This window comes from Talpa europaea, assembly GCF_964194135.1.
Source record: "Talpa europaea genome assembly, chromosome: 5".
Lineage (NCBI taxonomy): Eukaryota > Metazoa > Chordata > Mammalia > Eulipotyphla > Talpidae > Talpa > Talpa europaea.
Window position 1 is genome coordinate 112,592,229 of NC_140071.1, and position 25,977 is coordinate 112,618,205.

The following is a 25,977-nucleotide window of genomic DNA, read 5'->3' on the forward strand; positions in this document are numbered from 1 at the left end:
CTACTTAATAATCTGTGGACAGTCGCTCCAGGCCTTGGCTTTCCTTTTGGCCAAAGCCAACCAGGCAGGTTCTGTTGACACGGGGGCGGCATCAGGGGTGGACAGCCTCTTTGTGACTTCTTTCACCAGCGGCGCCGGGGAGCCTGAATCAGAGATCTCCACTGGATCGAGTTTTTGAAGAAAAAGGAGAAAGGGATAAGTCAGAGCTACGTTTTGATTGATCAGAAGTATGAGCTTCAGGAAGGAAAACCCACTGAAACTCTTGGCATCTTTGGTGAGAAAGAAACAAAAAACCATGACATTGTAGCTATTACAATGTACAGAATTACAAGTACAGAATTCTAGTGACCACAGTACAGTCACCAACAATTTCCCAGAACTTCTAGAAGCCCGATTTCCAGTCACAAGCTATTCAGAATTAAGAAGGGCATGGTGAACTTGATGATTCCAGCCATATGACCAGTCAGATTCATGAAGAAAAAGATCAAACCAGCAGTTGGAGCTGATCAAGCTGGTGGTGAGGTCAAAAATTACCTCCTCCACCAAGAGTACCCTGGGTCACTCCATCTCTGAAGGACACAATCCTGCCAGCTCTCTCTACTTTCATTCCCATCAAGCAATTCCTTGGCCTCTTACCACTTTTACCAGACCTTCAAGGCTTCAGAAGATGAAAGTTCCCATGTTATTTTTAGGTCATGGTTAGTGCCTATGGCGATGGCCTACACACAAAATGCAGGAAATTGATTGAAAACACAAGTACTTTAGGACAATGCTTTGTTTTATTAAGCAGGAGCCACTCTCAATTGCATTAACTCCTCAGTACTTCCAAGAAATCGAGCAAAGAAAGGTGGTGTAATCTCTTTGACTTTGGAGTTTTCACTTTATTTTGAAAGAATTCTCTCTGACACCCATACATTTAGAACCCTTAATTTATCCTTCTACCAGCAAATGAAGTAATGCCCATGGAAATTCTTAAATTATCCAGTACTCCAAAGTATTTTTCAAATACAATTTTTTTTTCTCTTCACCAAGCAGTAAATATAGTTTTAATAGTGAGTCTTCTACATTTCTAGACCTTAGCTAGCAGGTAAAAAAGCCTGGGCTAGGTGTCCTCTGGGTGCCTAGTGGGGAAACAGATGCTCTGTTAACCCCTGGGAGGAAGTTTCTATAGATTCATCCATCCTCTAAGTGATCTGCAACTGGGAGAGTTGGAAATGTTACTGGATCATCTTACCTTTTAACATAAAAAAAAAAAATTAATGTATACCTCTTAGACATTTAAAACCTGCCAATGCTAATAAACATCAAGAACTTAGAGGGCCTCCCCAGTGGCACAGTGCTTGAGCACTGGGCTGCGAAGCTGCCCGCAGCCTCTGCAGCATTGGTTTGATCTCTGGCCGCCGGCGAGGGTCCCACATGGTGCGCAGACCTCTCCTGCCAAGCCCTCTGCTCCCCTCAGCAGTGTATTTCGTCGGTCTGCCTGTTCTGTTCCCCACTCTTTCTCTGGTGAATTCTCTCATCCTCCCACTTCTGACTGTACCCAGTGCTTGTATAAATAAATAAATAACTTAAAAAAAAAAAAAAAAAGAACTTGGAGTTGAAAAAAATCCATGCTCTCTAAAGTCATAGCCAGTGAGAGACTTTCTGGAACCACATCAGTGAGTATGGACCATCCTACTCCTGCCTGGAACATCTGAGCATTTCCAGCCCAGGTGCAGAGCTCCACAACAGGATTTTCAGATTCTGCTTCCACACATTTAGCTTAGCTTTGGAGGGTCAAAGGAAACAGGATCCTGAGTCCACTTTTCAGCTCAGGCTTAATTCCAACCCTTATATGTACACCCTGCACCTCTGCTTTGCCTGAGTGTCTCAGAACACTGCTCCACTTAAATTTTACCTAAACTTTACCATTTCACCCAAATCCCCTGATAATCTTCTCTCTTTCCTTGTCTAGAAGGATCTTAGGATATGTAGTCTTCCTCACTACAGCAAGTTAAGAAACTTAATTTTGTCGGGCCACCTAGTGAGGGTGGAGATGACTTATGAAATGTTCAAGAATTTAGCCAGCCAATCGATCACACATTGGTAGCTTGAAATTGGCCACGGCAGGAGTATTACACCACAGAAAATGGCAAATGCTACAAATAGAGGTTTCTCCGCCCCTGAAGAGCTGGTTGGTAAGCATCACATCACTGCTGGTGGGTGAGCGCCTGGCGGTCTCATCGGGTGTGTTTTGTCAGTGTCAAGGGGTATGACAGTTGCAAGACAGTCTGGGCTTCGAAATGCCTGAAATGCTGGACTGGTTGTTTTCACTGGGGGAAATAAAGCAAGCTCTGAGAACAGCCCGTAGCTGCGGTTCAATGGGAATGGACCTGCTCTCTACCTGTCACAGATGTAGGAAGGGTGTTGGCTTTTTTCAGTTGCTCTCTGCGTTCGAGCCTGGCCACTGCCGTCTCAGGCTTCTTCTCCTCTGGCTGAGCAGTGGACTTGTGCAGGGAACCAGCTCTGCTGACACTGCTGCTTCCAGGCTGCGGGCTGACACCGACCTGGAGGGCAGAGAGGGTAGGAAAGGCATGTTTTTGATGAAAGGACATGGAAAATATCACAGCCCCCAAGATCTGCTCCCAAAGGAGCTGCAGGGCTGCACTGAGCAATGTGCTCAGCTTTGGCCCCTTGCACGGAGCAGCTCTGCCAACGTCCCAGGGTGGGAGGCTCCTTTCCCAGGAACGCCCCATCAAACCATCATGTACTTAGGGCTACAGAGCAAGACTCCCCAGTTCCTCCCAACTCCCTGCTCAAAATCATTTTCACATTCTCATAGCTGTGGAGTACATGGATCACTGCTACTGATTTACACTGTGGATTCTACCAAATCAGGCTAACCTCGGAGCCTAAGAAAACCAAATCAAATCTTTATGCGGAAGTGCTTGGTTGAATGGTGGTCAATTTCTTTATTTCCTTGCTTTTTTCTCAGTATTCTCCTCCACTCCCACCCAGCCTGCCTTTCTTTTTTTCTTTAAATCCTTGTTACTGAAAAGAGAGCCAAGCTCTGGAGGCCAAGTGTAAGGGCAGGACTGGGCACAGTGCAGGTTTTCTGATCCCATGCAGACCGGGTAAAGGAGGAGTCAGAGTCCTCAGTAGTTTTGCAGGTTTTTTATTTGGGGTTCACCAGGCATATGGCAGGTAGGGGAGCTGGCTGGGGGCTGGGAGGCTGGCAGGCCTCCCAGCCCCCAGCAAGTCTTCACTCTATCTGGGCTCTCTGGCGTTCTTTCTGCTGCTTTTCCGCTTCGGCTTCTACTGCTGCTACTGCTGCTGCTGCTGGCTGGGGCTGCTGGCGTCCCCCCGTGACGCCGCCCTTAAAAGCACAGTCTTAACTCAGCTGAATCCCATCTACCTATGCCCACACCCTATTCCAGGTGCCCGCCATCAGGCATGCATTCAGGACAAGGATCCATCATCTATCCTGATGGCGGAAGGGCAGAAAAGCCTGACATTTTCTTTACCCTACACCAAGTTAAAACAGAAAGGCTATGAGCAGGACCCCGCACTCCAAACCAACTCCCAAACCCCATCATACTCACGTTTTCTTTGGAGAACTTTTCCGCCTGCTTGGCCTCCCTGGCTTGCTTTCTCTCTTCTCTAGTTGCTTGCTGCTCCCGAAATCCCTTCTGCTTTTGCAGTGCTAATGTTATCCACAATGGCTGTGCAGTTTCAACTTTCTCCCCAAGTTTGGAGCCGTCTAAAGAGTGCCTGCTCTGCAGCACCGGCTTTTCTGTAGGAGGAAAGACTTGTGATTTATAATAAGGACTATACTGGCTAGGTGGTTATGTTCCTGGTTCCAACAGAGTTCCTTGGCGTTTCCTAAGTGAGGAGAGCTTAGAGGTGCCCTTTGTTATGTTAACCAGGTGAGAGGAAGGCATGTAGGGATGGGCGCTGGTTGCTTACAGGGGCCAGCTGGAGGGCAGAGAGGTCAGAGACTGAATTCAGTTCTAAAGGCCAATGATCTAATCAATCATGCCTCTATAAGGAAGGCTCCGTAACACCCACAGGACAGGGTTCAGAGAGATTCCAGGTTGGTAACCAGGTGGGGATTCGGGAAGATGGTGTGTCTGCCATGGTGATGGCGCGCTGCCCTCCTGCCATACTTCTCCCCATGCATCTCTTCCACCCAGCTATTCCTGAGTTTTATTGTTTCACAATAAGCAAATTAGCAAGTGAACTGTTTCCCTCAGTTCTGTGAGCTGTTCTAGAAAATTAATTGAACCCAAGGAGAGTCTTGGAACCTCTGATTTAAGCTCAGAAGCACAGGTGACAACCTCGACTTGGATTGGCACCTGAGGTGGGGACAGTGTTGTGAGGCTGGGCCCTTAACCGGTGGGATCTGATGCTATCTGCAGGTAGCCGGTGTCAGAACTGAGCTGGATTGTAGGACACCCAGCTGGGGTTGGAGATTTGTTTGGTGGTGCCGAAACCACCCCACGCACTCTCATCCACACACACTGGAATGGTGGGCAGAATTAATACAAATCAAGCAGATCTGCTTTTGTGAAACGAATGGCTTATCAGTCTCTCACCCCCTAAAATTTGTGATTATTAATCAGCCTATGGGAGAGTGAACCATCCCTTCCCACCAAGCGCTGCACTGAAGCCTAAGTGAGTCCACCTGGTGGGAAGTAACATCTTTGATCAACAGAAATACAGGAGCGTTTCTCGTCCCTCTAAATAGAAGAAGCTACTCTACTTTGTAAGAAAAAAAAAAATTCCTGGTGTCATAAAAGCTTAGACTTACAGGGGCCCCAGGAAGTTATTTGATTCATCATTGTTCTTTTTTTGTAAGTTGTTTTTAGGATGTAGTTTTTTAATGGCACTTCATCCCCACCCCCACCCGACCCTCCACAACAGCCTATGTTCAACCCCCAAGGAAAAGGGGCATCGCTTACCAAGTGGGGCTGCTGAGGGCAGGGCTCTAAGAACACAGCAGGGAGCCTCGAGTTTGGTTCAATGCCCTCACTGGATAAATATGAGTACAGCTGACCCTTGAGCTACTCACCTCAGGTGTTAGGGTGCCAACTCCCCACTCCAAAATCCAAGTATAACTCTTGACTCCCCAAACAATAATATCCTGCTGTTGGCCAGAAGCCTTATTGATTAACATATTTGTACCTATATGCATTAGGATCTGTATTCTTACAATAAAGTAAGCTAAAAAGAAAGTGGTATTAAAATCCTCAGGGAGAGGGGCCTCCCCTGGTGGCGCAGGCGCTTGAGCGCCGCACTGTGAAGCTGTCCACAGCCTCTGCAGCGCCGCTTCAATCCCGGCCTGCTGGTGAGGGTCTCACATGACGCAGCAGACCTCTCCTGTCTCGCCTGCTGGTCCCCTCAACAGTGTATTTCATCAGTCTGCCTGTTCTGTTCCCCGCTCGCTCTCTGAGGAATCCTCTAACCCTCCCACGCATCTGGCCTGCACCCCAGTTCTTGTTTAAATAAATAAATAAATCTTCAAAATAAAATCCTAAGGGAGAGAAAATATATTTACAGCACCGTGCTGTATGTATCAGTACTGTAAGCGGATGTCATTGGTTTATAAGAGGACCCTACCAGCTGCTCAAGGGTTGCTTGTACTCGGCCCGCAGCGCCCAGCACGCTTGGCCATCATGGGCAGTGAGTGCACAGCTCCCAAAGGAGCCAAGCCTGACTCCCTGCTGGGCTTCTCTGGGCTTGACTGCATCATCCGCACAACCGAGTCAACACCTCACAGGTGGATGGTGTCAAGGCTGAGTAATTGAGCTCCGGAGTGAGCAGACCTGGTTTGACCTTAGGAAAACTACTTAATCTCTCTAAGCCTGAGTCTTCTAATCCATAACTGGAGAAAGCCACATGGCTCGGGGGGAGGCATGAAGATTAGAAAAGACATTAGAACAGGGCTTGGTGCAGGTGACCACCTGCGAAAGTGAGTTGTTCTTTTTCTGTCTATGAGGCAATGATTCCCTTCCTGCCCCTCAAGTAAAAATGAGGCACATCTGGAGGTCACCATTCAGGTATGTGAGTCCTTTACTATCCTGAAGAAGGGCTCATTACAATCTTGGTCATTTGAACCCAACAGAAGTTTACACTTTGACAATCCAGAACCTGCCCTAAAGTTCATGGCATTCAGCCAACTGAACTTACATTTAGGAGAAAGACCAAAATAAGTTCAAATAAGAAATCCAAGCACACACGCGCACACACACACATGCAGCAGATTCTGGGTCATTTTCTATACCGGTAGTGCTGTACCAAAGAGAAATCAAATTTATAATAAGCTTGAGCATTGCAATATCCCTAATCATCAAATAAAGATTCAAATATGATCTAACATTAGAAAAGGAAACTGACACATTTTAGAAGTATTTTTTTAAAAGGTGAAATAGAAAAGGTTTTGAGTAAGCTTTAGTTAGCCAGAAAATATCATGTACTACATCAGCATTCTGCTTAACTGTGAAGCGTTTACATATATTGGAATTACATATTCTAATTACATATCTGGAAAACCAGAACTTAATAAGTTCTGGTTTTTTACTCAAGGGCTGTGTAATGCCTGTCTGTAAAATGTTTAAAAACAAAATTGCCAAGATCGAAATGATTTCCATTTAAAGCTATTATGTAAAAGGAGCCCTTGATGAAGCACTCAGTCAAGGTTTTGAAAGACAAAGATGTTCTTTGTCAACTATATAACTTTTTAGTCCAGGAATTCAAAACAGCTGATTAAAAATATATTTTACTACACTGTTTAAACCTTTTCTCTCTCTACCCTATGACCAGAAGAACTACAGCCCATTCACGTTCCTTCTTTAAGATTTTGGGGGGAGAAGCAAGGGACTCCTGGCGTTGCAGAGCTCATCACTGCTCCCCAAGGTCAGTTCTTGGGCAAAAGGCCATAAGGAAGAGGAAATTCCAGAACAAGATGAGAGCTGGGGCTGCCTGCAGTGGAAGTGTTAAGGGTGGTACATAGGATCAGTGCTGCTACTTTCATTCCGAGTAACCCCTTCCCGTGGCTAGGCCTGTATAATGGTTCCCGCTGAGCAGTGGTCGCCAAAGACCACTTCAGAGGAGCTGTGCCTGGGGGCATGCACAAGGCAATTCATCAGGGATGAAGGACGAAAAAATTCCAATTTCTTTTTATATATTTTTAAATCTAAATATAAAAACAAAATCCAGTTTTTCTAACATTTAGCGCTCAAGTGCACTCACACCCTCACTCAGCCCATATATCGGAGGCCATGTACAACAAATGGGATGTTTAAAGACACCCTACAGCAGCTGGGAGTGTTAGGAGGTGATGGGGGGGGGGTGGGACAGGGAGAAGGAACTAGCAAAACTAGCAATCTTGTCCTGGCTCTACCCATTTTGCTTTTAGCATATTGTAAGCTTCTGCAATTAGGTGAGTTTATGGACTATCATATTTCCTTTTAACTAAACATCTCTCATGAAATAGACAAAAGGCACAAAGCAATTTCTGCAAACAAACCACAGGTCTAATAGACTGCTAATAACGCAAGCATAAGAAAACAGCAGAGCTGGCGAGCTCTGATTTCTGTGTGCTGCTTCAGTGGATATCACCCTAAGTGTATCCAGAGGCCCTTAGCTAGTGAAGCTACTACATTTACACAATTAACAAATAAATTGGCGGTCTAGCCTTAATGTTTTTATCCTGATGGGGTCTTTGTGTATTTCATGAGAGACGTTTACTTAAAAGGAGAGATGCTACTCCACACGCTCACCGAACTACAGAAGTCACACCAGTCTGGTCAGCCCTAGCTGATGGTCTTCAGGCAGCGACCACCCACAAGGCAGGTGATCTTGGCTTTCATGGTTCTTTTCTACCAAATAAAAATTCAATTAGCAAAATCTGACAGTCCAGATCTGCATACTGGGAAGGAAAACAGGACCAGCAATTGTTTTTGGTATAAAGTTATAATAATCAAAGGGACCGCTCTAAGAAAAAGAAGCAGAACGAGGTGGGAGGGGGTGGAAAGGAAAGAAAAAAAAAGAAGCAGAATAGAACATTATTTCTTTTTTTTTTTGTAGGTCTTTTTTTTTTTTAAGATTTATTTATTTATGCATACAAGAACTGGGGTACAGGCCAGAGGTGTGGGGGTGAGAGGATTCACCAGAGATAGAGTGTGGAACAGAACAGGCATATTGACTGAAGGACACTGCTGAAGGGAGCAGCGGGCGAGTCAGGAGAGGTCTGCTGTGCCATGTGGGTATTCTTCCTGGCCAGGGATTGAACTCATATTGCAGAGGCTGTGGACAGCTTCACAGCACTGCACTTAACCCGCTGCACCACCAGGGAGGCCCAATAGAACATTATTTCTTCAGGGAGAAGATAAGCGAGTGACAGAGCAGGCCAGACTCTGAGAGGGATTTGATGATACCATGAAAGCTAACAACAACAAAACTAAGGTCCAAACTGAAAATGGGGGTTTCGGTTCAAGATGGCAACCAAGGGAGCTAAACACCCCTCTTTCCATAGACAGACCCAATCTACTGCTACATTCAGAATGTTCCCTCTGAAAGAAATCCAGAAACTAGCTGAGCAACTCCTACACATCAGGAGGATGAGAAAAAGACACTGAGACCCCATCTCACCATGAACCCCACCCTCAGCTCAGTGACACACAACCAGGAAGGAACTCTCAACTCCTAGCTTCTCCCTGATGAGTAGAAGGTCGGGACCCCACATTTGGCACCCCAACCTTTAAGACCTGCAGCCTGAGAGATGGGCCATTGAGACATCAAGATTTGAAAAACATTAGAACATGTGTTCAAGAGAACTACAGGCTCTTAGAAGGAGCTGAAGGACAATTCTTCATGAGCTTCTGGAACTCAGATCAGGTTATCTTCCCCAAACCAAGCATAATACTTGGGAGCAAGAGTAGAGGCGGTCCCATAAGTGGTGGGCTTTCTTTCTTTCTTTTTTTTTTTAATAAAAAAGTTAAGATAAAAACATTTATCACAACAAACAAACTGAAAATGGGTCCCTTGTTGGCAGGACAAAGAGAAACCATTAGAGGAAAATGTTCTGGAAAATTCTGGTCAATGTGTCAGTCCAGAAAACCAGGCGAGGCTTGTTAAAGGAGGTCCAAATTAGGACTTTCTTTAAGTAAAGTACCAAGTCCAGGCTCCTCAAGAAAAAAATTACCCCAAACCTAAACAATGGAAAAAAAGAGAAACTAATGCCTCCCTAAAGAGACCTCAGGGGAGAATTTCTTTTGAGAAATGTATCTTCTTGGGCTACAATCCACACAGTTCCTTCTTGGTAAAACAGAGAAAGCATGAGATGAAGGTTCTCAGGCCCAAGCCAACCCAGGTCCCTGCGCTGTCCCAACTATCCAGGATGAGGAAACACAGGGGCAGCTAAGAGGAAGGGTCCCCTCCAGCTGCTTTATGGGAGGACTTCAGGGCAAGGGCTGGCTGGCGGGGGAGCACCCTGCACAAGTTGGAGACAATTATCATTACAGAGGCTGCTCATGCCCGGGGAGCCATGCACGCCCCCAGCCTCCCACTGGGGTGCCAGCCACTGCCCAGAGAGACACAGGCTCGGGCCTAGGAAACTCCAGTCTTTCCGTCCCTTCGTGACCTCTTCGTTCCTGAGGCCCATATTTCCATTTCCACCGTCAGCCAAAAGCACATTAGTCTGGTTGGCACCTTTCTTAATACTTGTCTAACTAAATATCATTAAAGGGCATGAGCTGCAGACACCCAGCAGCACCCAGTTTCAAGGAATGCACGAGAGCCTCGCTGTGACTCGCGAGGAGGGCTCCCGGGGCACGACAAACCCACTTCCAAGGGAAGGACTCCCAGCACCGGCTCCACGGGCCGCTTTCCGCTGCGGGCTTTTCTGGCTTAGCTGCAACCTGGACGGCTCTGGAAGATGAAGGCCCCGTCCCCACGTCCTGCTACTCACCTTTCCTCGCGGGCTCGGGCGCCTGGGAGGGCTTCTCCTGTCGAGCCGCGGGCAGCGCTGGTGCAGAGGGCTTCCTCTCGGTCTCCACCTCTTCCTCGTCCCTCTTCGGGGCCTGCCTCTCCTCTGGGGGGGGTGGTGAGGGTGGCTGGGGGTCCCCGCCCCTCTGGTCTTCCTTGCAGGGCTCGCTGGGCTCTGGGCTGGGCCTCCCTGCCCTGCGCGCCAGCAGCTCTACCAAGTAGGGTCGGCTCAGTTTGGAGACTGGGGAGGGGGGTGGGGTCTGGCTGGTGGGCTTGGGAGCCAGGGCTGGCTTCTGTGCCAGAGGCGTTTTGCTTGCCACCTTTTCAGGCTCTGGAGCCAGGGTCTGGCTGTGGGCCGGTGCAGGCCCGGGCTGGACGGCGGCAGGGGAGTGGCTGGAGGGGCTCTCAGCAGAGTCCTTCCCGGAGGCCGGGGTGAGCTTCCTCTCTGGCAGGTGGGATGGGCCATGCTTAGGGGCTGTGCCCTCTGTTTCTTTCTCTGCATTTGTGCTCCGAGGGGTGGGGGGCCCCCCATCAGCACTGTCCCCTGTGCTGCTATGCCTTTTCTTCTTCTTCTGCTCTGTCTGTTGGTCACAGTGGAAGCGCAGTGAGTAATTGGTCCTTCTCAATTTTATTCCAAATGGCGAGGCTTTTTCCTCTGCCCCTGGCATCATGGGGTCTGGCTTTTCACCGGGGGTCTCACTGTCTGAAGTGGTCGCGGGCTCTGCATGGGCCCCTGCTTTCTGCGAAGGGTAGGGGAGGCTTGGGACGAGGAAAGATGGAAGGTCTTTGGCAAATTTGCATCCTTCTGTGGTGTCCGTTGGCTCCTGGTGCACCCCCACTTTCTCTGGACCCTTCTGGTGCACGTTAGCACTAGCAGACAGGAGCTGGGGTGCTGCCTCTTCACTGGGTCCCAGCCCGGGTCTTTTTCTAAGGTTTTCTGCTTCTAGGTTCTGTTTGGAGGTCTCCGTGCCCCCATCAGAGAACTTCTGCCAGGCGGGCATGATGGAGAACTTCGCATTCACTGGCGGGGTCTTCCGGAGGTTCCCGCGGGAATCGGAGCGGCCCCTGGGAGGGTGCTCGTCACCGGGCTGAGTCTGGTCTCGCTCGCCACGCTGGTCACTCTCTGCATTCTTCAGGATTCTGGACCGGATGGATGCCCACTCGGCTAGAGCAGCCGCACTGCTTGGAGACTCCTGGGGGGGCCTGGCCTTCCCGCTGCCTGGCCGGGGGTCCGCGGGCACTCGGGGTGGGTTCTCCAGAGTTGGAACATCCACCTGCTTCTTTTCCTCTGACAAGCCCAGGAGAGATTTGCATGCAGTGTCCTTGATCTGGCTCAGGTTGACAGCCGGACTGCAGAGCTGAGCTCCCGTGACCAAAATAGCCGTGTGGGGGATGCTCAGGGACGAGGACAGGGCATGGGGGGCCGGGCTGGCTTTAGGGGCCTTTGGTTCATGGGGAGCAGAGGCAAGTCCTGCATCTTTCACTGGGGTCACTGGGCTCAGATTGACTTTGGGGAAGAGAATTTGTTTCCCTCCAGAAGCCACCTGGAAAGTATAGGGCCGGGGCATGGTCTGCCTCTCGTCCACCTCCTGCCACCTGAGCTCTTCCCCTTTCCTGTCTGTTTCTGGGGCAGCAGCTTCTTTCGTCTCCACGGGAGTCGCCATCACTTCTACTTGCGCCTCCTGTTTCTGGGAAGGCTGTACAGTAGCCGCTTCTCTCTTTCCCTGCCGTTCACAACCATCATCCTCATGAAGAGCCCCCTGCGCTCCCTGCTGCTCTCCTAAGGGTTCGGCCTCGGGGTGCTGCTTCTCCCCAAGACTTGGCTCCACAGAGTCTTGCCTCTGCTTTTCAGATGTTAGGTGCTGGTCTTCAGGTTTCTCTGCCAAATCTTTCGGAAGTGGGCTCCTCGGGCCCCTTTTGGAGTCCGGCTCCAGCTGCCTCTCGTCCTTGTGCGCCGCCGCGTCCTGACGCTCTTGCTCAGCGTCCTGCCGCCCCTGGGTCTCCATTTCCTCCTGCTTTCTCAGCTCTTCCCTTCTCTTAGTCTCCTCCTCCTGCCTCCTGAGCTCCTTCATCCTTCTCTCTTCCTCCTCCCGCCGCCCCAGCTCTTCCAGCTCCTCCCGCTGCCTGAGCTCGTCCAGCCTTCTCTCCTCCTCCCCCCGACGCTGCTCCTCCGGCTCCTCCCGTCTTCTAAGTGCCTCCGACTCTCTCTCCTCTTCCTGCCGCAGCTGCTCGGCCTCCCACCTGCTCCACGCCTCCAGCTCTTCCTGCTCTTGGGGCCGCTCCTGTCGCTCGGCCTCTTCCTTCAGGGGCTTCTGCTTGGCTTCCAGAAGCTCCCCTTCCTCGGGCTCCCTCTGCTCTTGCCTTTGGCAACTTGGCTCTTCCGGTCTCTGCTTCTCCTCTCCATGTTGCCTCTTGTCTGCCGCCGGCGGGTGCTGCTTCTCCTCCATCGCCTCTTCCTCCCCTTGCTCCTCCAAAAGCTCTTGCCTTCTGTTCTCCTCCCAAAGCCTCCGCTCCAGGGCTTGCTGCCTCTGCTCTTCCAGGCGTCTCTTCTCGGCTGCTTCGGCCTTTTGCCGCTTGCACTTGGCCTCCAGTTCTCGCCAGTACTCATCCTGGCGCCTCCTCTCCTCTTCCGAGTCCAGGGGCTCCGGTTCCTCCTCATGCCAGCTGGCCTTGTCTTCCCCAGAGTGTCCATTCTGGCCCGGGGACAGCTGAGGCAGAAGGCCACCGTCTTCGTCTGGGTGATCCTGGCGTTGGGAAGGGGCAGAGGATGAGTCTTTTCCTTTTGCACATGCAACCGTTACCCTAATCACGATGGAGGTGGCCCTCTTGATCTCACAAGTACTGAGACAGGGAAACTCAGGAGTAAATTGTGGGTGCAGACGGAAAAACATCATCTATATGTTTACTCTCTAGATGATGTATATCATTCTCAAATTCCGTTCTCTAAATAAGGGTGAATAACTGTAGAAAAACAAGTCTCCAGCGTTAGAGAGATGAGGAGAAATGCGAGCTACCTCTCATCAAGGTCTCCTGAAATTTATGACTTAGCAGCTCACCCTAATCAAACTGAAGAGCCTTTGGCTAGGCCATGCGAGAACAGCGGGGTACTGCTCAGCTAAAGCAAATGCAAAGTGTCTGGACTCCCTCAAAGGGCAGACTCTCTCTCTGAGGTCCAACCCCTCCAGACAGGGAGAGGGAAAGTCAAGGAGGCTCATGCCCTGGACCGTCATGCCTGCCACACACCCCAGTTCCCGATGGGGAGAGAGCCTGTTCCTTCTATGGGTCCATCCCGAGACCACCCCATGGGGTTGGATGAGTGCCCAGCAAGGAAGGCGTCTTCCTGGTCAGCCAGGATGGACTTTACCTACCCCGATGAGTCGCCTGTGCCTCTTCGATACCCTCTGGTTTTTTGGCTTAACGGACAGCTTGTGCTTGGCGGCGCTGTTGTCCAGGCGAGCAATGGCCAGGGGGATGGCATCTAGGTTGACACTTTCTATGGTGCCGGCAGAGGAGAAGTGCCTTTTTGGTCGAGATGGTTTAGCTGGAGCAACCTGGAGTGAAGATGAAAATATGATGTCAGAATGCAGCACTGATGGCAGAGGGGACGCCTCAGAACAGTGCAAGGAGTACTGTCTTTGGAATTGAAGACAGAACATTTGACTATTGGTTCTGCCAACGATACACACGTTTATGTAAAGGTCATTTAACTTCCAGGGACTAGTTTTATTCTGAATCACATGGGGGTTCAACAAAATCTAGTCAGGGCGTCACATCCTGCCTGCAGCCTGTTCTGATCAGTAATGTTTCACTGGCACACAGCCATGTCCATTCTTCTAGGCTGCTTACGAGCTACAAAGAAAAAGCAGAACAAAGGGGAGTCTCCTTGTTGTGACCTAAGGGCCACAAAACCTGAAATAAGTAGTGGCTTGCTCAGCCCTGAACTAGCTCATCTCTATGCTAAGAACCCTAAAACTCTAAGGGCCTTCCTCCTCCCTCCAACACCATGCCCGCATACCTCAGCTCTCCCCTTAGTCCCTCTGAGGCAAGGAATGTGTCCTTTTTAATCTTTGTATCAGTCCCTGATCTGTCCAAGCAGCAAACCTCATTTGACAAATATTTGTGGAAGGGATAAAGGAACGGTAATTATATAACATCATGCCAAGGGCATGAAATTCCTAATCAGTAAAAACTGTTTCAACTCACTCACTCCAAAGTCACGGAGCACTGAGTGCGTGGAGAAACTAAAGGAGGAAGCCTGGATTAAAAAATGAAGGGCAGAAATGTGCTGCTGGGGAAAGGTAGTTCTGCAAAGGCTGAGCTGGCGCATGGCTCGCAGTTCTGTAATGCAGATGCGATCACATGAAAGGCACAGACGTGGATAAATTGTTCAGATTCAGATAGGTCTGCAAGACCATGGCTCAGCCAGAACCCAGAGGCTGTACTGAGTCAGCCGGTAAAAAGCAGGGAATTTACGGGCAAGCCCGGAGGCCAGGGCTCCTGGTCACACAGGCCAACGCGCGGCAGAGGGCGCTCGCGGCCCTATCTGCTTGTGCCAGCTGCTCTGGGACACAAGGGCAGCGTTAGATAAGTTCATCTGTTTGTGCGCTGTATGTGCAGAGTCAGTGGGGTTTAGCCGATGGGTTTGCTTTTTGCAATTACTTTCCATATTTATGCACAAAAGATAAAGGGCCAAGCTAGTTCCAAGGGCGGCTAAATGCTCGGTAAATATTAATTTATGACAAGCAGCACGGAAATAAGGGAAAAGAATTGCAGCCGTTGGTCTGCTAGCTTTTATTTATTTATGGTTCTCTTTGTAACAGGCGTCAAATCCTGAACTACTGTTGAAAAAGAGAGAAATTAAACATTTAGTTCCATCCCCTAATGGGTGACTGAGTAAAAGGCGATCAAACCAAATGAGACAGATTGAAGACACAGATAAGCAGTTGAAACTGAGATTGAAATGTAACATTTCATTTCGAGTTATTCCAGCTGAGCCTCTTCACCCTTCGGGTGGTGGCTCTGTCTCGACTCCTCCCTTTCAGAAGACTCCAGGACATACCCTGCTCACTGTACTGTCTGCCACGCCCCCAGGAGGGCCCCTCTGGGCCCCTGTGAAGGAGAAAAGCCCTCAAGGGGAGCAGACTGGCTTCTACAAAGGAGGTGCAGCCGAGTCCCTAAAAGTCTCCCTAGACGCCTGCATGTGAAGCTCCAGGTGGCAAAGGAATGCAGAAAAGTCAAAAAACAAAACATGTAAAAGTAGATAAATGCTTTGGTTCGCTTTTGGCCTCTGTAAACAGAAACTCCTTTACAGACTTAGGCACCCTCAAGCGTTCTGGAATGTCTTTCAATGGCTTGACAGTGTCTTGAAGTCAGACATTTAGGACAACTATCAATGTCAAAAGACTCCAAAGGTAGAGTCCTCCATGGAAACAGCCCACTCAACACCTCGCACTGGTTGCAAGCAAAGAAATTTAAGGTACTGGGTGAAGGCAGCATCTATGAACACAAACATGAGGCAGCAGGAGGGGCAGGGGAGAGAAAGAAGAAATGGAAGCTCAAGGAAGGAGGCTAAGTACGAAGTATGTAGGTTCAAATCACATTACCTTCTCCTCCATCTCACTGGTGGCTCCAGGCAGATTCGGAGGACTCAGAGAACTTGGCGTATCACTGGACTGGAACAGTAGAGACAGTGAAGTCAAACCAGGGAACAGGAAGTTCTGGGCAGATAAGCAGACCCGGCTGTGCCTGGAAGGGCCGCCCCTCCTCCCCGCACGGTGTCTGCAGCCCAGTGGAGTCACGGTAGGGACTCTGCTGGTGTCCAGGCTCCACAAGGTCTCCTCGGGCACAAGTTCCCGAGTTCAACACACTTCCATGGCGGCAGTCTCCAACCTTGGTCCTGGATGAGCTTCCCAAAGCAGCTGAGAGGCTGAGGGGTGCTGGCCGACAGCCCCCCCTGGGGAGCAGGGCTGCTTACACACACACCACCCCCAATCTCAGCACTCTCAATGCTCTTCTGTAGAACATGTAGCCCTGCCACTGTGGCCCTACCACACCGGAAGCAAAAACACACGGGCTGGGACAAAAGGAGAAAAGTAAAGATTCAGACCAAGTCACCTCAGCCTGCCCCGACGCCCACACCCGGTCATCTGCTCCCTTCCGACGGCTGCTGTACTTCCTCTCCTGTATCGCCAGTGTTTACAACAGGGTCTCACTGTCCCTGCCAACAAGATACGCCGGGGCGATTGCCTCTGTTTTCTGTGCCACATTTAGAACTGCCTTTAGGAACTACAAATCAGGTTGTCACCACCCTGCTTGAAATTTCTTGGAGGCTTCCTATTATCTTCAGGACAGAATTCACCCCTTCCCACAATCAGTGTGACACCACATGCGACCTGCTCTTGCCCCCCATCAGGGCCCGGTGTCCGTGCTGGCCTGCTTTCTGCGCCCCTTGCAAGACAAGCTCAGTGGTCCCTCTTCCCACTGCCTTCACCCCAGGACAGCTCCTGGTGGCCTGACCTCCCTATCCAAAGATGCCCGCAGCCTCCGGCCTCCCTCTGCAGCACGCTTCTTCATGTAAAATCACTGTACTTATCTACTTGTTGACTCATTTGTCAACCTCCTCTCACTGGAATGCAAACTACACGAGGATGCTCCTTGTCTAATCTTGCTCATCTCTGTCCTACCCACAGCTGGGAGGACATCCCAGGAGCAAATGATCCGCCTTCTCACCCAGTCCACAGGACCTTCCATCAAGAACAGCTTTATCTACGGGAAGTCCCTGCATCTAGGCTGTGGCTTTTGCTGCTGTCGAGAGATCTGTGGGGGCATTTCTAGACCGAGCAGGAGGGACAGTCCCACCCCTGCCTCACCTACCCCACCACCCACCAGCCATGGGTATGGGCACCAGGAAACATCGGACCCAGGCCCTGGCACAGACCGGAGACAGTGGGGTACTGGCCTTGACATTCCTTCTTCACTTGGCTCTGCAAATAATTTATCTTTCTTACTGATCTTGGGGCATATTAACTGATAACAAGATGCCTGCTTCTGCCCATCTTACTAACCCCAGCATAATTTCAGAGGCTTCGGTAGGCAGAACATGGAGAGGGGATTAAGATGGGAAGATCCAGGGCCTCCCCGGTGGCGCAGCGGGTTGAGTGCAGCGCTGTGAAGCTGTCCGCAGCCTCTGCAGCGCGGGTTCAATTCCCGGCCAGCCAGGGAGATTCCCACATGGCGCGCAGACCTCTCCTGTCTTGCCTGCTGCTCCCCTCAGCAGTGTCTTCGGTCCATCTGCCTGTTCTGCTCCCTGCTCTGTCTCTGGTGAATTCTCTCACCCTCCCACGTCTCTGACTGTACCCCAGTTCTTGTATAAATAATAATTTAACAAAGATGGGAAGATTCAGCGCCTCAAGCAGAGAACTCCTTCCTCGAGTCACAGCGGGACCTTTGCCCCTTTCACTGTAAGGGGCCTAAGTGGGCCCCCTGATCTGCTGGAAGGGCTCTTATCTCCGGCTGTGTGCAAAGTGTTCCTTTCCAGGGGTCAAAAGGGCCAAAATTAGGCAGGATAGTCCTGGAACAATGTGACTTTCTTCTACATTTAGCAGACTTGCCCCTGGACTGCCTGGTCTAGTCTGTCTTACTAAGCACCCACCTCTTTCTTTTCTCATTCCCCTTGAAATTAGTGCATTTCAATAAGTAGTTACTCAGCATTCTAGTTAATCCTGGGGAGAAAGAGTTTATCCTCATAGAACTCAACATTCAGAGATGGAGAGAAATCAGAGGCAGATGGGGTACACGTGTGTAAGAAGCACTGAGGATGCACACAGAGTGGGTAGGACAGATGAGGCCTGGGGAGGCTTCCCAGAAGGGGAGGACCAATCTCCATCTCAGAGAGTAAGTGGAAGACACTGGGGAAAGCGTGGGCCAAGGGCTGGTCGCCTCTCTCTCCTCCTCCTCCAAGTTGGCCCCCTGGAAGACCAAGGAACCTACCACCAGCTCTGGGCTACTCATTGGAAAAGCTTCTCCCACCTTATTCCTGGCTGAGAACCAGGGTGTCTGGACACCCCCACCCTCCCCTAGATTGGCAAAGGAGCTATTCCCTGGAGGAAACTTACCTTGTTCTCCGTGTCTGAGAGGACGATGTCCTGCTGAGTCACAATTTCCATGGGACTGGGGGGCAACAGGTCCTCTTCTAAGCTCACCTCCCCACTGTCTGCCTTCTTCATGGGAATGGCATTGGGTGGTGGCTGCCCAAACTTGATGTTCTTGCCCAACTGTCGCTGGAGAGAAAAGAAAGTCCTTCTAAAGCCGTGAGGCAGCCCACGAGACCCACAGGCAGGGGGCTGGTGTGTCTGGCAGGCACGGAGGTGCATTCTGAACACAACTGGTTGCGAGATTAAACACCATGCCAGCAACCCATGATGCGGTCCTCATCAGCGAATTTGTTTTTTTTTCTTTCTTTTCCACCTCTGAGCTCTGAACTTTTCCACTCAGTTACCTCTTACATGGAAGATGCCCACATTTTCTTGTGGTACAGAGACTGTATTTCTGAACCAAAAGTTGGGAAACAGATTATGACAAAATTTTTTTTGACTGTCCTCTAACCATAAAAAGCCTTTTCAAAAGTATAAATTTGTACAGAAAATCGTTAACATAAAACGCAGGAACCACAGGGAAACCAAGACCCTTGTAGTTGCTGCAACCAGGGCACCTCCGGCCCCTTTCGACACATCCCCCTTGAATATTTATACTTCAGCGGCTGTCCTCACCCATCCCCAGCGTGAACATCACGTTTTGGTCAGCGGGTACCCCTGCCAAGGCGAAAAAAGCCCCAGGGCTAGCAAGTCATTCTGTGATGAATACAAAATCATGGGAGGGACAGGAACCACTTTGTCCTGTTTCTAGAACTTTCTCCTGGTCTTGCTGCAGCAACTATGCACTGTGAAGTCAGGGGAAGGGACGGAGAAGGGTGGAGGAGGAAAGCCAGGAGGGGACTGATTCTAGCAGATGGTCCTTCAAACACCAGGCAGAAGGGAGGGGAAAACCGGGTGAAAATTAGGAAGATAAACAGTATTTGGAATTAAGAGAAAGGCCAGATCAGAAAGGAAATAGATTCCCTGAAGGAAAATACATAAACACAACAGCTAAAGGAGGGGCCAAATATCTAATGGGCTCTGGTAGAGAAAATGAATGACATTCAGCAAGGAAATGCAGACAAATATGGAACTGAACATGTTACTGCCTTTAACTAAATCAGGGTTTCTCGGCCTTGGCTCTGCCTGCACTGCGGCGGGGTTGTTCTTTGTTGTGGGGAGCACTGGAAGGAGGTTCAGCTGCACTCCGGGCCTGGGGACACTTCATGCTATGCTAGTAGTAAGGCCTCTTCCCCCGCTCCAGGCAACCACAACTGTCCAGGGGAGGAGCGTGGGAGGGGGGTGTTCAAATCCATATTTAGTTTTAATATTCCTTTTATGCCTCAAAAGAAAGAAAGAAAGAAAGAAAACACGTGATCTGATAGCTATCTTTCATCTGGCTAATATTTAATCATACAGAGCTGCAAAGAGCCTTAGCAATCATACATCTAAACCCTCTTACTTTACTAAAAAAAAAGCCAGAGGTCCGGGGGAAGGAGCGGCGGGCCAACCCTATGCGAGGAGTGAGTGGCCCCGAAGGAGTAATTTGAATCCAGGGCTTCTATAATAAAACCACATTCAGGGTTATTTTCATTGCTCTCCATGGGTTCTCATAAATGGGATGTTGTATTTCCTTCTTGTTGGGGCGGAAATAAAGAGATGGTGCAGCATTTTTCATAGCTCGCTGAAGTGCCCGGCAGAGGGATCCCTTAAGGGAAGTGCTCTTTTTCCCTCTGGCCTCAAGAGCACCAAATCCACCCACCGGCACCCAGTTCCCCCTCAGCCTTGCAAGGTGGATGGTGAGATGGCAGAGACATGAGAGATGCGCCCAAGACCGCTCCCCACGCAGCCGCCCTCCCCGCGTCCGGGCACCCCTGGCATGCCAAGTCAGGAGCACAGAGAGACACGGACTTTGATTGGCTCTGCTGCTGTGTCAGCCTGCGCCTGCAACCCTGGCACCACAGGAAGGCGCACACATCCAAAGCCCAAGTTCAGCCAGTGAAGTACAGCTTGAGCAGCCGAAAAGGGTTTCGGGGAGGAGAAGACTAAAAAAAGGTGTCTGATAAAAACAAGTTTAGCAGGAAGCGGCAGTTAGTATCTACGCTGTGCAGATCAATAAGCAGGCACGGTTAGAACAGCTGATGGCGTTAGACAAGAGGACACGGCAAAGTCACAGGCCCGTCTCGCTGCTGCCCGAGGGACAGGGATGAGAACCTGGCAGAAGACTAGGAATGGCTCCTGCGTCCCAGTGAGAGCCTTGGCAGTTTCCTCTGGATTCCCAGCCCAGCCTTTGGTTTACCAAGTTCTCCCTTCTCTCGGAGTGTGGACCTAGAATTAGAAATTGTTCGAAGTCTCCCTTGACCGAGACCACCTGCTGCCAGGGCCTGCCATCCTACCAATACCCCTGAATGGATGAGATGAGTGTTTCTGCTCGTGATGGTGAGTAATTCTCCAATGAACTCCAAGGAGAAGCTCAATACTCAATGCCATTTAGTTAGGACTTTGGTCGCCATCACAACACAGAAAGAAAATGTTTAACATTGTTCTTCATGAGGGCACTTTTTAGAAAATGTGGTCCACCCCAATGCTGACGAGACAAAAAAAGAATGTGGCAAAATGTCATCAAAATCTAGATTGAAATTCAATTTGAAAGATGGGATGGCTGTCATGGCGACGAGTGGAAAAGGAAAGAGAACATGGGGGGGGTGGGGCATAAACAGGAAGAACGGGGAAAGCAAGCACCTGGGACACAGCCGGGGAAGGGAAGAAGGCTGCTAAGAAATGCAGTGGACAGTGGTGGAGTATAAATAACCAAAGAAAACAAACTGAAAAACATGACAAAAATAGCTCTCAGATGCTGTGCAAAATATGGTGGCTCTGGGGGTGAGGGGGGCCGAGGGGGGAAGGTGGTAGGGCAGTGGCTGGGACTTTGGTGGAGGGTGAGCAAGGCGCATGTCGAGGTGGGAAGCTATAGTCCCAGTTTTATATAGTTTTGTAAATGAAGGGTAAATGGATGCTTTTTAAATCAAATTTTTTTTAAAGGAAATGTAGAGAGTAAAGAAAACTGCTCAATGGAGAGACAGGTGCAGGGCACAGAGGAAAGGCACAGAGAGGAAGAGTAAAAGGGCCTGGGGAGGCTGCAGCTCAGACAGCAGGTACAACAGCTGGGGGGAGGGGGAAGGACAGGGGTGAGATAAGTGGGAGGAGGAGAGGGTGGGCAGGAAGGAGAATGTGTGTGCACATCAAAGGGTTGGCTGATGCCACAGGTATATTCACCCTGGCAAAAGAAACAGTGGCACTGTCTTTGAGAATGCCAATGTGTGAGTCCACAGTGTCGCTGGTTTTAATAGAGAAAATAAATTTTCTAGAGAAAATAAACTGAGGCTGGTGCAAGGTAGCTTAGGAGGAGGAAGCAGGCTGGAGGAGAAGGCCCACCCAGGATACCAAGGAAATGATGGCACCATTTAGGGATAGGGCTGCAACCTCTCTGTCCAGACAAAGGATACCCCTGTGGACACACCCTGCAGATGTCAGGGAGAGACAGCGGAACAAGGCCAGGGCAGGATTTAGGGTCCAGGGCCACAGTGGCTGACCCTCAGGTTCCCCAGGCACCTGCTCTCCCTTTCCCTGCCTTCCTGCTCCAAACACTCCTTCTGCTGACCTTGCGATTGGGCTGTCTCAATATTTGTGCAGTTTATCGACAATTAAAAGGTAACTACTCGAACCTCTTTAGCAATCTCAGGTATCGCGTGAATTGAATACGAGGATAAATGTAGCTTTTTTTGTGACTTTCATTCTGCCCATTAGGCAGGCATGGTGATAACAGAAATTTTGATAGAAGAAACCACTGGAAACCAGAATTAAGACGAGCTTGCCCTTAAGTCTCCAGGGACATAAACTTTCACCCCTTTACCTTTTTTAACTTTATCTTTTAATACTATTGGCTTTTTGTATACACTGCAAATAGGATTCGGGCTGGGGGGTGTTGGGGAGTGTGGAATGCTGTATCTATACCGAGAGCCCATGTGGCTGTGGCTGTGAATGGAGTTACTGTTGAGATTGGAATGTCAGCTAAAAGGGACTGGATTTTATTCATTTGAACTGGGCCACATCGTTGCAACATGGAATGCTGGAGAATGATGGGAGGGAAGGCATATCCTATGTAGGCGGCCTTTCGTACAGTGTGGAAATTCCAAGCACATGGTATTATTCTGCAGCTCTCCTACTGCCAGTATTTAGATTTCCCCAGATTTTTCACAGCATTCTTCAGACCATGTCTGTAAGAACAAAGCAGAGGAAAAATGAAATTGCTGTCTTGTTGAGTGAAACACAGATACTCCCTTTGTTAAAACGATTTTTTTTTAATCAAAAGAACAAAGCAGACAGATTGAGGGACATCTGCTCTAGAAAGAGGTGGCTAAGAGTGGGTGTTCTGTGTCCTTGACAGCTGCATGAGGTGCCAAAGCCTCAACTGTAGGACTTGGGGCATTTTTTTAAGTGAAATACAGCCCAGCAGCAGAGAGTAACTACCAAAGATGGAAGTTTCCCTCCTGAGCTAAAAAGCCCGTGGGCTAATGGGCTAAGCATTTCCCAACAAAGTCAGGTGTGATTCTAACAATTACCTGCAGGCTTAGCTTGTGCTACTCCTGAATTTTAGCATAAGTTGGTTTCTCATTTATAGCCTGGTCTGATCTCAAATAAACAGGCACCCTCCCTGAGCCGTGCTCTGGACAGCCATGAGAACGCCAAGGTCGTTACAGCCCAAATGCAACAAAACGCGGACCTGACAGTCACCCTGGCCAGGGCAGGTGAACAGAGAGTCCTTCTGGACAGACGGCTCATTTAGGAACAGGAAGGGCGGCCCTTCAGATTGTCCATCACACACGGCCCCTTATTGCTTAGCTGGGGAAAATGAGGTTCAGAGGGGTGAGATGACTTCACCTGAGGTCAGGTCGCCAGGTGGTGGTGGAGGCCTGGCATGGCTTTTCATGTCAGGCACCAGTCATGGAACAACTAACTGGCCTGTAAGGAGTCCTCAAGGAGGCCACCGCTGTCCCTGTAAATTTTCTGTAAATGAAAATTTGTTCTCATTTGCGCATGTATAGTTTTTAGACTCAGGGAAAAAATAATGCAATTTTTCCTTTAAAGTTTCAGTTATTTGCCATGGAAAATTTGGCAGACGGTAGCTTCATTCTGTTCAGAAAAGTGGAGGCTTTTCAATGCTATTTTTCAGTCATTCAATACTCAGTAGGGAGATAGTAAGAGCGGGGGTGCCACAGACAGTTCTAGTTCTGGGGAAATGACTGTGTGTGGGCACTAGAGGGCGACCTTTCCAAACGCAGTGGAGCCCCGCGCCCTTCCTCGGGTTTCCAAGGACTGAGAAGTTTTTTAAGCAAGAGAAAAATGACTTTTTCTTTTTTTCTTAAGTAGCATTCCAGCAGACATCTCATTTCAAAAGAATGTCTTCATAATGATGGCTAGCTTGCCAGAACATTTACTCTTAAGTAGGCGTTATCTATCACCTTCCTCTCTTTTTAATAAATACACACACACATACACAAAGACAATTTTAGACATACAAAAACATACATGCCTCTGATGTAACTAAACACCCTCATTCCATGCTGGAGCCTACGAGGGGGCGGTCTTTTATGCTGCTTACTAAGCATCAATGCCAGCATAATGTTGTCATGGAAAAATGCGAAGCATTCATGCAAGTTAATAAAGTGAGCTACTATTTCTAGCGACTTACCAGGAACATACTGCTTAGTCGACTGAAAAATAAAGCACAGTCTTTTGGGGGTGATACAGTTATTTCTCATGTCACTCCAAAAATCACATTTTCTATGAAAATGGTCCCCATGTCCCTCCTTGAAGAGCACAGCCTTTTACGTTACATTTTAAAATCTGTAACCGCAGCGCAATAAGCCTGCGAGTCCATGCCACAGGCAGAGCTTACATGAGTAGATACTGTTCAAAGCAGAACACTCAAAAGGGATGGCTGTTATACTCACATTATTCCTGCTTGACTCACACAATTCCTGTGTTAACACAAACTCTGTGTCAGGAAAGTTGGTTACTGAACATTTCATTCATTAGGAGGTCAGATTTTAAAAATCGTGCCTACTATGAATAGGACTAGCAGGTACTCATATTTCTTACTGAGTTCCTCTGTCTCCAATACTGCAGTAGTTGCTATATTTTATAACTCCAAAGCCACCTCTGGGGGGCCAATGGCACTTGGTGTGGTGTTATAGACAACAGACCATTATCAAATTGGAAAATCTGTCCAGCTCTTGTTGAAAGCTTGTGTAAAATACAGCTGCTTCGTGGAATGAAATCCACAGCACGTCACTCCTCTTTGACAAAGGGATATTATGAACTAAGGTTTCAGAACTTCTCAGGAGTAATAGTTCAGAAATCAAAAGACCTTAAGAAGGAAAGGTAAGAAGGAGGTGGGTCAAAGGTTTGTATGGCATCACCACCCTTCCCCTTTCTCCATTCTAGGAGACGTGACACCTTGCTTTTTCTTCTGAGTCTATAGAATGTGTTAACAGCACAGTCAGCTGTTCCCACGAATGGAAGCTGCTTAGGAAATGTTGGCAGGTGAAGGCCGTGCCTGGGTGAGCCCCGAGCGCAGGCCTGTGGCCTCAAGCAGGGGCAAAGCTGTAAGATCTAGGCATGTTTGGGTATGGTTCCGGGGTGTGGGCTGTTTCCCCCACTTGCCATATACTATATTCAGCTGAGCGCATGTGGGAATAGGTGACCCTACACAGACTCAGCAACCATAGAGAATGTTCAGCAGAAAAAAGACTCTTTCAAGAAAATAGAAAACTGTCTTTGAGTACAATGCCTCATCTGTGTCAGTAGCTACTCAAGTCAGCTGTCCTTTTTTGCTCCTTCATTCATCCATCCATTTATTCATTTATTGTTGTGGACCTACAGGCAGATGGAAACCAGCAAACCAGAGTCCCCTATTCATAATCTGGATCTCCTCTAAGCTCTCTGCCTCTGAGCAGTGCTTGCGGAAGCACTTCTCTCAATTGAGGGATTTCCTCAGAGTGATCAATTCCCAGAGTCAGATCCCAGGTCTTTGCTTCCCTTGCATCTCCTGGACTCCCTGTTATTTCAATCACATTTAGTGCAGAATTCTTTTAGTATATTTTCATTACTAGAGTTACCATCTGAGTCAGTTCATGTAGGAAAACTGCCCAATTCTTCAGTGTGAAGAGGAGGGAAGCTCAAGAGCTTTACCTTGGAGAAAAGGTGGCCGGGGTGGGGAGCAGATTTACAAACACAGCAGAGCAATAAAGAGTCTCACCACTCACGGTCCAAGCAGGGAGACCTAGACAGTGAATGCTGTGCTACAGGACTCCCACCTGACAGACAGGTCTGCCTTCAGGGCTAACAGTCAAAGCTTAGTACTTAGGAGCTTTTTCCTCCCACCCAAATCCTGCAGCTTCTCTTGGGTACTTGTTCTCATGATGGTCACTTGGAAATGAAGGAACAATCTGAGAGTAAAGGAGAGAGGGTGTGATGCAGGTGGGTACAGTGGTGACACGGCACCTCTCGCAGGTGGACAGAAGGCTTCCAAGGAGTTGAGTCAGGTTTCAAAAAGCAAGAATTCTCATGGGCGCCACCCCCAGACTTCCCAGGCTCAAGGCCAAATTAGGAACTTTCCCTCTTCCCTCCACAGCCGGGCCCCCTCCTGCGGCTCTGGCCTTGCCATCTCAAGCTGTCTTACCTGAAGAGTTTTGACTTTGCCCAGGATGTTGTCCTGTGACATTGCTTGAACTGTCTGCTCACTTTCTGCTCCCCCATCAGGGATAAAAATACTGTCATGGGAAAACGCACGGGTTCCCATAGAATAGTTGAAGGA

At 49.2% G+C, this 25,977-nt stretch overlaps 1 protein-coding gene across 1 annotated transcript; it reads right to left on the minus strand.

Moving 5' to 3' along the window:
- Positions 1-25,977, minus strand: CRACD (capping protein inhibiting regulator of actin dynamics; the record flags this gene model as incomplete). Its single annotated transcript, XM_084234088.1, has 8 exons — positions 25,843-25,977; positions 18,081-18,245; positions 15,570-15,638; positions 13,335-13,517; positions 9,950-12,710; positions 3,582-3,772; positions 2,384-2,546; positions 1-161 (listed from the first exon to the last, which is right to left on the minus strand). The coding sequence occupies exons 1-8, from the start codon at positions 25,960-25,962 to the stop codon at positions 1-3; spliced, it is 3,813 nt and encodes a 1,270-aa protein (XP_084090214.1). The 5' UTR covers positions 25,963-25,977.